This window comes from Lissotriton helveticus, chromosome 5_1 (genome assembly GCF_964261635.1).
Source record: "Lissotriton helveticus chromosome 5_1, aLisHel1.1, whole genome shotgun sequence".
Classification (NCBI taxonomy): domain Eukaryota; kingdom Metazoa; phylum Chordata; class Amphibia; order Caudata; family Salamandridae; genus Lissotriton; species Lissotriton helveticus.
The window spans coordinates 168,721,962-168,734,369 of record NC_136065.1 but is presented as its reverse complement, the minus strand read 5'-3'; the positions used below and the strand labels follow the sequence as shown (position 1 = coordinate 168,734,369).

General features: G+C 42.5%; 1 protein-coding gene across 6 annotated transcripts in view; it reads right to left on the bottom strand.

Moving 5' to 3' along the window:
• The window catches only part of STRBP (spermatid perinuclear RNA binding protein), a 617,908-nt gene that overhangs the window by 367,643 nt on the left and 237,857 nt on the right, over positions 1 to 12,408 (bottom strand). For 2 of the 6 annotated variants that reach the window (XM_078641959.1, XM_078641961.1), the window contains exons 6-7: positions 1,551 to 1,645; positions 1,066 to 1,161 (exon numbers count right to left, since the gene is read on the bottom strand). In XM_078641959.1, the coding sequence (XP_078498085.1) occupies positions 1,066 to 1,161; positions 1,551 to 1,645 (191 nt within the window). The remainder of the gene's footprint in view (positions 1 to 1,065; positions 1,162 to 1,550; positions 1,646 to 12,408) is intronic. The other 4 variants (XM_078641960.1, XM_078641965.1, XM_078641963.1 and 1 more) reach the window with 2 other exon arrangements.

Here is a 12,408-nt window from a genome sequence, read left to right as displayed (position 1 = left end):
TCTGTGAGTATCACGTCTGTGACTACTGTCAGAAGTCGTTTCACTTTGGCTACTAAAGTATTTTACTTTTGACCAGTATCATTGACAATGGTCTACAGTGGTCTTTCTAAAGCTTGTGGACTACTATATTCTAAGCTTTTTTTATACTGTCAGGGAGCGTCCTCTCTCAATCACCTCTTTGCACCCTTCCAATAACTTCTCTATTATTACGCTGCATTAACTGATGTGAGTGAGTAGGAAGTCCCACATGACAATGAGGTTTGCCTGTTTTCGTGGGCCTAAGTGTGTGCCTTAGCAACCAGTCTATAAGGTCACAAACTGCATTCTTCATTAAACGTAAACCCTACAACATTATTGATAAAGATGCACCTCTAGGAATGTGATCATTAAGTGAGACTTGTGATTGGAGTGCTGCTGTGCCACGTAGAAGAAGTTGTTGAGCTATGAACATTTATGGTTCCAACGAGGTATATTATGTACTACTGAACTTGCTGAATAAAGAAACCTACATGAATCCCAAATTGTCCTTTGATTCTTTTTAATGTACATTTGAGATGTCAATTCAAGATATTTCAGTGGTTTTCACACATTCTTAGCACACAGAACAAAAATATTAAAGAAGGCTGGCGCTGCACTGTCTCTAAGCATACGAAGAAGTTGATATGTTCTTGAAGTAATGGAATCATTTTACGTATTTAGGAAAACCTACAAAGTTACATTTCTTTGTGGAAACTGAAGTTTGAACAGGAGGTAGCAAATGTTGCTTTCAAATTTCAGTTTGATGATAAGCTAACTATAAAAGTAGCATGCTTTAAGAGTTCGATTATATTAGATTTTGAAGAGGCTTCAAAGACACTGCATCTGAATAACTATACCGTGATTTTTAATATTAATAAGAATCACACAAGCACACATTGTCAATAACCACTACATAAACGCTCCATTTTAGAATAATCGTTGTTAAGTAATCAATATTTACTCAATGTTATTACACCACTGTTGACTAAATTCTTTTCTAAGGTTTCAAAAATATGACCAATTAGGATTTGTCAGTGTCATACTTACCCATCCTTTTAATGGCTCCCATGTTGGTACTCGGTTGCATAAATCACGCAGAATACGTAGAACAATTACACATGACTTTAATCCATTTGCTCTTGCCTAAAACAAACAAAGGGGTTGCAATGCAACTGTATAAATCCAATTTTTCTTTTTTATCCACAGAACCATGGGATAGATCTTAAATATTTTTTGTTAATTGTTTACTTTTAATCATGCAAACAAATAATACAAAAGGCATACACCTGACTCTAAAAGTGGTGACTTACAATAAATCTGAAACGCATTATATATAAATCGCTTTCTTAGCCTAATCATAGATTCAGGCTAGTCAACTGTCCAGATTAATCAATATAATTCACTTATTTAACATTATTCGAAATCCAATAGATAATATTTAATAAATCACTAAAAACATTTGAAACTTGAAATTATAGACGTTTAAATGAAAACCTCATAAGGCTATCCAAGATAAGAACAAATCAGCCAACCTGAAACCATTTGGCATGACGCAGTGACGCCAAGGCGTTCAGGCATTTCTGCCTGTCCAATAAATCCGGAGGATCTTTCATCGCAACATTTTCTACTGGTAAAACGGAATAAAAAAAAACAGATACAATTTGACCAAGGGGATTCTGTCAAAGTACAAAAAAGGGTAGAGCATCTCAATGGGCTAATAAGACTCCCAGAAGTGTAATATCCAAGAGGTGCACTGTAATTAAACAGCCATAAAAGTAGTATTGTGCAGATGTGCTGCAAAAGCAAAAAGGCATTCGCTCAGTATACAAATTGACAACAACAGCTACATACAATCTGGGATCTTATTAAGAATGCAAAACACATTACAGGGTAAAAAAATAGCATGTAGCATTTCTTTTCAACTATACAGAATATGCTCAACATATACATTCTACAGCTAATACACTGCGTTCAGAAGTACAGTTGTTCAGAACAACAAATGTTTCGAGACAACCAAATAATTTTATAAATTTCCTTGAACTACAGTGGGACTAATCTCGTTAGCCAACATACACTGGGTTACTTATCCATCTCATAACATGGACTACTAAATCCTTAACTGTATAAATATTGTCAGGCAGAGACCGGAAAACTGATTATCATTGCTCAACTATTCAAAGGCAGTTCCAACTGGAACGCATCCCTTTGGTTTCAGGGGTTTAGGTATGGTGCGTGAAATGTCACCAAAAAAGAACTATGCATCTCTTTTGCATTACATGGAAGTCACTATTGTATATACTATTTTACAGTAGTATGTAGCAGGATTTAGACCCCCAAGGGCCAACATATTGCTTTACAAAAAAGGTAAAATTGTCAAGTTAAGGGTTTGATCCATTCTTGTTCAAACAAGTTCTGTTTCAGGCTAACCATACAAGGATTTTCCTATTCTGATACATATTAAGCCCACTAAAGATACCTTCTTCTGCAAGAAGTGTTTGCTATCGTAGGTGACATGTCAATTTGAATCTTTTGTAATCATGAATGGTAGGTAGAAAAGAGGTGGTGGTGGGTTTGTACGTGGTAAAATTAATATAGAAGTCAAACCATGGAGGCGAGACAGGAAGTGGGGTTCTACATATAAAAGGATTATATGTTATGTACAATTACTCAAGTTGCTTCACACTTATATGAACAGAGTATCATGGCTAAAGAGTTTTATGCTGGCTAAGGCTCGATACCAAGAAAGGGTTGCTTCAAAGATGCGCAGAACCACTGACTGGAACAAACAGCCTTCAGCTCTCATAAAAATCAAGTGATTTGAAAGGGGACTGGTGTTGACACTTTTTTGCTGAGTTCGGCTTACTGCATCACAGTGAAACAAACAAGGAACATGCTCCTTCCTCTACCTTCCTCACTGCTAGTTAGGAATGCCTACATCGAGTAGATTCTTCAAACAATTGTCATTATTTATTAGAGGGACAAAGTACAAGAGCTCCCTTACTGTCAGCAAGCTCAGCTCCTCAACATCGTATCCTAAGCTGACGACCCCCAGCTCATTCTCTCCATCACCAAAGTCCCCACCAACGCCAAACTAAACTTCCAGAAAGGAATGCAAGACGTCGCAGTCTGGATGACCAACAGCTGCCTGAAGCTCAACGCCAAAAAAACAGAAGTCCTCATTCTTGGAAAGTCCCCCTAGGCATGGAACAACACCTGGTGGTCAACTGCCCTTGGAAGCCCACCCACCCCCACAGACCATGCCAAAAACCTTGGCATCGTACTTGATGCATCACTCACCATGGAACCACAGGTCAATGCCATCCTCCGCAACACCTTCAAATGGATCCCCCTGAGTTAAGAAAGACGGTCACCCACGCACTCATCACCAGCAGACTGGACTATGGAAACGCCCTCTATGCATCAACAAATCCCTACTCCACAGACTCCAGACAATAGAGAACGCCGCCGCCAGACTCGCCCTAGACATCCGTGGTACGAACACATCAGCCAACACCTACGTAGACTCCACTGGCTCCCAGTGGAGAAAAGCATCACCTTCAAGATCCTCACCCACGCCTACAAATGCCAACACAACAACGGGCCAAAATAACTCCACAACAGAATCAACTTCCATGTACCCAAAAGAAACCTCCGATCCACCAACCCTGCCCTGGCCGAAACCCAGAGCAGGTGAAAGATCCTTCTCCCACATTGCAGCCAAGACCTGGAACGAGCTACCAGCAGACATCAGGCGCGTACCCTCCCTGAACACCTTCAGAAAGACCCTCAAGACCTGGCTCTTCTGCTAAGCGGTTCTGCTCCCCTCTCCCAGCGCCTTGAGACCCACAAGAGTGAGTAGCGTGCTTACGATCCCCTGATTAATTGATTGAGTGTGTCCCAAACCGACCTCACACTGGTACCCACGCTTTTTCTTCAATATATGTTCGGAGCACAACATATGCTCCAAGATGGAAAGGGTGGTCAAGTCTTATGAAAGGGGAAGAGTTAGAATGAAGAATACTGGAATCATAAGAAAAATTATTCCTTACGCTGTAATTCTCATAGGAGATCAGTTTTCAAATACACAAGTTCTCTTTTTCAAGCAGAATAAAAGTTCTGGAAACACCTCATTTGTAAAGGGGTTCTTTAGAAGAGGAAGCATGAGATTATGGTTAAAATAAATCAGAAGGAAAGTTCTTACATTGATCACGTACTTTGCACACTCCTGCAATCTAGTGTTGGGTGCGGGCATTGCAAGCAGTTGTTTTTCATAGTATTCATTATAATTTCATGGCAACTCATGATCCCTCCCTGAAACCTGCAGGGCACTAGGACAGTTGGCTTTGTGTGGGTCTTCACTGTGTCCATCCCGCCCAGACATGACAACGTCAGGTTGCTATATCTGTGCCACCTTCATGTGTTGCTATAAGTTTCTTTCTCGTATCCCTCTGCGCTGATCGATGCATAGCTCCTGAAATCATAATGTGGAAGTGCGTAGACTGTCAGATTGGGATCTTGCTAATGGGCCGTAGGAGTCCATTCGACAGAAAGGGAAGGAGGGTGGGGCACATGAGGAATCTGCTAATTAGATAGTCTCTACCAGAAACGATGTTACCTAAAGTAAGTAACTTGGTCTTCTGATACAAACTTCTAACTGCAGACACTCTACTAGCTCGGTTTGGGGCAACTAGAATGACTTGGTCCAGTTCTTTCCTGATATTTTTCAGCAAGCAGAATGCACAAGGCCAAGAGGCCCAGAAGCATCAGACACACTCCAACTGAAATCCACGCCAAGGGTTGAAAGATCAGGATCAGAGCCCGAATGTCACAGACTTGTTAAGGTGGAAGAATGGGCCATAAAAGCACTGTGTCTAGGAAGGGGAGCCATTGTGAGAGAGTCAGGTGTGACTTTGGCATGTTAACGGAAAAACCCATGGATCGCAACAGGTTGGTAGTCATCTGGAGATGGCTGATGACTGAGGTGAGCCCACCTTGAGCAGCGAGTCATCAAGGTATGGGAAAATGGGATTTCCAGCCTCCGCAGATGGGCTGCTGTCACGTTGTCACATTCGTGGACACCCAAGGCCCCCTGGTAAGGCCAAAGGGGAGCACTGTGAACTGAAAGTGCTCTTGGCCTACCTGAAGGAACAGGTAACATCAGTGGGAATGTAGGACAGGGATGTGAAACTATGTGACCACAAGTCCAGCATTACCATCAACCATTGCTATCCAATCTCCTGGATCCAGGGAAGGCAGAATGTGAACCCGGGTGAGCATTTTGAACTTGTCCTTCCAGAGGAAGAAGTTTAACGGACTAAGGTCTAGGAAGGGGCAAAGGTACAGAAGGTAAAAGGAGCAGCAACTAGGCCCAATTTCTGATGACGGCACCCTACGCATTGCTGCAGTGGCCAAGAGACCATGAACTTCTCCACAGAATATGGACAAAGTGGTCCTCCATGAGGTGTTGTGGTTTGGGTGGCATGTCCGGGTGATAGGACAGCGAGACAAGGAGTATCTGGAACACCTATTTTTCAGATGTTATGCTCCTCCAGCTAGGGAGGTGAAAAGTTATGTGACCTCCTACAGGCCAATTGTGCGCCCCTAAAGAGAAATTAAAACAGCTTTGCACCAGCTGCAGGGGAGGGACTGGAGTTTGGATTGTTTTTTGCCCCTTCGGGCCTCGACACTGCCAGCCTGATCACCAGACTCGAAAGGAGGGGAAGGGCTGTTGAGGTGCATATGGTCTCTGCTTGTAGCCCCTAATAAAGCCTTGAAAGTGGTGCACCTGTGTTGGCAGACTGTAGAACTGGGGCAGATAAGGGTAGAGAGCAAGCAGAGGCATTACTTTGCTTGAATCTTTCAAGGTCCACGTCTGAATTTGTTCCAAAAAGCCTAAAGCCGTTGAAAGGGAAGTCCATGAGAGATTGCTGGTTATCAGATGAGAAGCCAGTGGAGCGAATCCAGGTGTAGCACCTAAACACTACGCTGATGCCAACTGCCCTACACAGGCAGCTGAAAGAGTCCAGACTGGATCTAATAGAGTAAGCTTAAGTCTCTGCAAGGTTGGACAGAGTTCCTCTAGGATAGCTGGCAAGATGTCTGCCACTCTGTACCGTAATGCATGCAATTATCTTCCAAGACATGTTTTGATAGAGCACAAGGCAAGCTTGAAACGGGGGGAACATTTGCTTTGTGCAAGTCTCCATCCTTTTGGATTCCCCTTCAGGTGGTGTAGTGGAAATAATTGTGGTTTAGGTGACTGAAAGACACCTACAACACCAAGCTCAATGAATTTGTGTGCCACAGAAGAAAGTCTGGATGTCCAGGGCAGGCCTGTGCCACTTCCTCACACCACATGGCAGACAAAATCCTCGTTTGGTTCAGGTTCCCACCAGAATATCAGTCACTTCCTTATTAGAGGCCAAGGAAAAATGTATCACATATTTTTCCTCAGGATGATCCCATTTTAAGTACTTGGATGAAAGGTTACTCTACTGTTAAGGCATGCAAATCACTAATTCTACACAAGGAAGAGACTGCTACTAGGAATGTTACCATCCGTGAAAGGTAATTCACATACTAAGTACACAATACCTCTAACAGTGGTCCCATGAGGCTTCTGAAAACTACATTAAGGGCTCACTTAAGGACCGGTAGTATCTGGGAGGGCCAGGAGGGATTAATTTGTTTAAGACCTATTAATCCTTTGACTACTGTAATCTTAAATAAAGATGTATGTAGTCCATTCTGCATGAAAGCTGTTAACACTGCTAAATAAAGCTTAATAGATTTCAAATATTTGTTTTAAAATACGAGAGGTAGCAGATAATATCCTGAATAAATAATTGTAGAAGCTGTGAATGTCTAGTTAATCAATAATTGACAACGTGTTTCAATTTGGCAGCATAGCAATACTGATTGCCTTAAGCAAAATGAGCATTCACGGTTCTCAAAGATGTGGATACCCTAACTATGGGAGCTCAGATGCCAAATAGCAAGGTTAATTTCTTTAAGATTTGGATACCTCAGTTGACCTGGATGCTGAGCCAGTGGACAGGCATTTCCAGTAGCACTGAGTATCCTTGCTGTCTTGCCCACATCAAAGCGACGAGATTGAGTGTCATCTTAACTTCTTTACTACTTGAGGGATCAGAGCTAGTGGAGAAAAAGCATAGGCAAAAACACAAGACCTGCTCATTCATGGAGCAATGCCTAGGTACTGAGGGTGTGGGCACCTTGAGGAGAACATTGGGCATTTTGCATTTTCTGTGGTAGCAAAGATCAACTGTGGGTGTCCCTCAATTCAAAACTTACTGCTGAAGAATTTGGGATCAATGTCCTACTAGCCACAATGTAAAGTACAAAGTTCCCAAAGTACTTTACATTGTGGCTAATCTTTTGGACTTGTACACTGGACCCCTTTAAATATTGTCCGCCCTGGTTCCCCCTCTTTGTTATATATCAATGTCCTACTCACATACTTTTTTGATGCATCCACTAAAAAGATCCCTTGTTGGCCACTCCTAGCAGATGCTCCACTAAGAACAGGATTTGGCGAAGAATGACCCAGTGTTGAGAGAGTGCCTCCTTACTTCTGGATGCAGTCAAGCGGCTTATTGTCAAGAGTGCTACTCTCTTATTGCAATTGATGTGTAAAACCTTCAGGTGACATTTGGACTGCTGTGCACTCCAAGAAACTGATATTCATTTTCTGCTGCTATGTCCAGGTAGCCTTTACTGCCATGTTGCTAATGCTGAACTGTGGGTTGTACGAACCCTACATTTTCCATTGATCTGTGGTTCCTACCTATAGCCTGGGCAGGCAGTTCTGTAATGAATGCATGTCTATGTGATTGTGTAAAGAAGACGTGTCAATGTCGGCTGTCCGTGTACTAACCGACATTGACACGTCTTCTTTCGTCCATAACAAATAAACAAACAAACATTCCAGAGAGTTTCCGGGAATATTACGGTGATTGAGTGACGAAATATCTCGACCGTGTTACTTTGAAGCAGTTTGGTGAAAACCTATGATTAATGAAATTAAAATCTACCAAATCCCTCTAATGTGACTGTGGGTTATAACGGTCTTCACTTCGTGCTTTTACAAGGGTCATCGGCTAATACCGAACAATTTGTCCTGATGATGGTCTTTTGATCAAATCTTGATAAGACCGAAACGTCGACCTTCACGTCCATTTCTGCTACTGTTTAACTTCATGTTCAGTGCCTAACTGCGAGTTTAGTAGTAGTCATTGCATTATATATAACAGCTTGGACGTATTCTACTGTACTGTTGGATCAATGAATGTCTTCCTTGTACATTAGAAGCTTTTATGTTTCATTCGTATAACTGATGTATAACCCTTACAAATTGTTTCAAAACAATAATAATTTTTGATACATAAGCTTTTTGTGTTGCTTCCCATTATTGTTCGACTAGTGTGGTAGTCTTACAGTGCGACTTTTGCATTGTCCTACATAATTGGACCCTTTTTAAAAAAATATGATACAGCAATTGATATTTACAATCAGGACTGAATAACTCTTTTTAATAGAGATCCTGAATGCTGCCTTGCCTTGCTGGCAATTTGTTTTTGATATACTATGTGATTGTGTGGCACTATCCAAATGCACAATGTTATCTTCCCCAGCCATTTCATGATTGTCCTCACTGATTGAGGATGTGGCATCTGTTAAGGGAGTAGCCTCTGAAATGCCATCACCTTTTCCAGATTGGGAGAGGTTTTGACTGTCACTGTGTTCACTATCGTTCCTAAAGAGAGATGCTGCAGGTAGTGATGTGACTTTTTGGCAAACAGTATGAAAACAAACCAGTGAAGACATAACACAATTAAATTTGTGCTAGGCATTGCTGCTCATTAGCCATTTGGCTAGACACAGGAAGTCATGAATGGAGCTGCGACCACCACTAGACATTTGGCGAATACTCTCAGCAGTTGTTGTGACTCTGAAGTGCAACACTTTGCATTATTAGACTTATCAACCTACCATACATTTGAGAAAGGGATGATGTGAAGGGTGGGTGGGGATGTTAAAGTAAGAGTCTTTGATATCCAGGGTTGCTGTAGGATATGTGCAGAGCAGCAGAATGACGCCATCCAGGGTTGTCATCTTGAAACGCTCCGACAGTGTGTAACGGTTTAACAGAATACGGTCAAGGATACACCATGGTGTGTCGTCTTTCTTGGGGATGAGTAAGTATACTCCTTGACCTCCCTTTGGAGTGGAGGAACAGGTTCTATAGCAACCTTGCTAAGTAATGCTTGTACATCTTGCAGCAGTACTTGAAGCTCTTGAGTGATTGAGTTATAGCCAGGTGTGATGGTTGGCAGTGAGGATTTAAACTATGGGTGGGCGTAATTTGCGTAAATCGCGTTAAGCAAATCTCCGCGAAACAGTAAAAATCTTCGCGAACATGCAGAAATTCCGCGAATTGCTTGTTCGCGATCCGTTTTTACTGCTCGCCATCGCTGTTTGCATGTTCGGGGGAAAATATCTCGCGAACACACATTTGAGAACGCGAACAAGCAAAAAATTTCGCTGACTCGCGGGACGCAGAATTTTGGCCAATTTCGCATTCTCCGCGGAATGCAAAATTACCCAAATTCCGCGAGCGGAACGGAATTTGCCGCCTAGGCCTAATTTAAACACCAAGCAGTATCCCTGTCAAACTAGTGACAGGATCCACTAGTTCGTGGTTATCTCCTTCCACTTTGGAAGGAATAACCTGGTACCTCCCCCAACAGGTTTTATGTAATGGGGGGATGGTAGGCAAGTCAGTGCTTTTAGGCAGAGTCAGCTTTTCCTTACCCACCTCTGCCGTTACCTCTAAAGCCATCTCTGGTGTAGATGTTTTAAGGCTGTTCCTCCTAAAATGTTTAAAGCTGCAGAAAGCTAGAACACTGCCAAGTTGCTGCAGCTTTAACAGCCCCACTCACCGAAAACCAGTTTTACCAGATTGCATTTGGAGTGCCACCACCATAGTCTCCACATGTGGTACAAACAAAAATGTACCTTCAAAAATAAAGTGGATGATGTGCTCTCTACTTGAGAACAAAATATGGACACCAGGAACCAAGTGTCTTATCAGGATGACACAGCTATTCATCTCTCTAGAGGCTGTGTCTACACACATTTAATGCATAGTGGATGATTAACCAGACAATATTTTTCCCTCTTGCACCAACTATTTATTATACCTGCAGTATGCTTCAAGCAGATTTGTGACCAATTTCTCCATGTTCTCCCAGTGGTACTGGTCGTACCTTGAAATGAGGCCTAAAGAGTTTGCTATGTGCTACTGTGTTGCTGATCCTACCACAGCTCGTTTTTCTGCCATATTGATTTTACAGCTCTTCTTATCTGAAAGCAGTGCAACACAAGTTCCCTGGACAATAACTCATCTTGGCAGTCACTTGGGATTCAGGACGTATATGACCCAAGATGTAAACTGGGTCACCCAATGAAGCTTTGTATTTCTTTTCTATACGAGGTATGACCAGCATGACTTTCACAAGCTGCTTAACGTTCTCTGACACGTTGTGCTCTTAAACCTAGACGGGAATTTCACAGACAACTGTTTACAACAGCTCTCCCAGGAAATCATATTCTTCCTCAATGACATGCAGCTTTACCTTGTGATGATCTGCTGCCCTCTGAAAGACTGATTCGCTGTGGGGCCGTCAGGTGGAGGATCTTTCACCGGTAGGGTTCGAAGATAGTGATATACTAGGAGTCTCCATTGTAATCGTGCCATGCATCACCCCAAGCCCCTGCAGGGACAAGCTCATTGTATGGGTCCTGTGGGTCAAACTCAATATTTGATCAGAGTCCATGTTTGTTGAGTGTTTCAGAGAATGTAAAAGCTGTGATGGGGAGGAAACAGGTATGTTGGTGGTTGAGGAAGATGGCTATTATCATTCTCCCTACATTTGTTTTGTATAGGGAACACGTGCTGCTAATATTAATTTCCTCTCCTTCAAAGGTTTTGGGTCTGCCTGTTGGTGTGGAGGGCGAGTCAGAATTGCGGAGGAATATCAATCTACCTCTGCCTGTCATTATGCTCTTCAGGCAGCTCAACGATTAGGGTTGTCGTGCTCTGCCTCAAACCTGGTCTTGAGACCGACTTGGAGGTCGAGCTCAATAACAAAGGTGGTGGTCCGGTGCCTCTGGGTGAGAAGATGTGGTCCGACTTTGAGGCAAAGAGTCCTTCTCTGAAGCCTAGATTGACTCTCAGTGCGGATGAACTCTGGCAGAGTGGTCAGAGCAGACTGTAAAACCTCTTTATCACAGTCTTAGGGGTCAAACCCCAGCTCTCTAGAGACCAGTGCTTAACCTAGCTTTGAAACTCTTGTCTAGGTCAAATCAAGAAGGGACAATCCTTGGCAGGTATCTATGGAATAAGTATTTTGGATTCAGCCTATGTTCTGGGTGCAGGTTTCAACGGGGCCTCTGATGGCTTCTGCTTAAATTTCGGAGCCCTCCGAAGAGAGGTTTTCTGAACTCTGATCCGCTTAGCCCCAAAGGGATACCAGACAGACCTTTCCACTTTCAATTGATTCCCTTGATGTCTTAGGGTCTGAAGACAGGTGATGGTCCTGTAGGGTCCTGATGTTGCATCTTGTAAGGCCTAAAACGTTCCCTTCAATAGCTCACAGTTTATTTTGAAGACATCACAGGTTGAAAGATTGACTCCTGGTGATCTCTAGAAAAACTAAAGTGATGGTCTCAACAAAGGAACTTACTGGTGCACTTGGGGCAAAACTGGAAGGGTAAATTATCCATAGTTCACATATGCAAGTAATTCTATTGGAGGAGATACTGGGCAATGGAGTCAAACTACTTTTTGAGTCTCAGCAGTGCTGGAGTTCCAAAAAAGATGCAGGAACGGCGTGGCAGAAAAACACAATCTGAGGTGGAGCTGTGGTCCTGGTGCATTGTGGGGTTCCGAGAGGGTTCTTGACTTACCTTGAAACTGAAACTTATACTTTAAAGAACTACAGATCTATAGCTTCGCTGGGCTATCAAATTTGAATGAGTTCATTATTTTGATGGTACCACCACCCCAAACCAGGTGAAGGGCTTTCATATGCTATGGAAATAAATCTGCCCCTATTCGGTCCAAGTGCCAGTAGGCCCTTTATAAATAATAAAATAATGACAGAACTTTTAAAGCATTTATTAAAAGGCTAATAAATCTCAGCATTGAATATAGGCAAGTACTCCCGATGGGGTTATGAATTTAAAAGGTGACTTTAAGACCGTAATAAATGGAAAAACAGCCTTCAACTCTGATTCCAACATACAAATTTGGCTAGGGATCTAGTCAGTCATGTAGGTCTCAGGTACTCTAGTAACAAACATAAC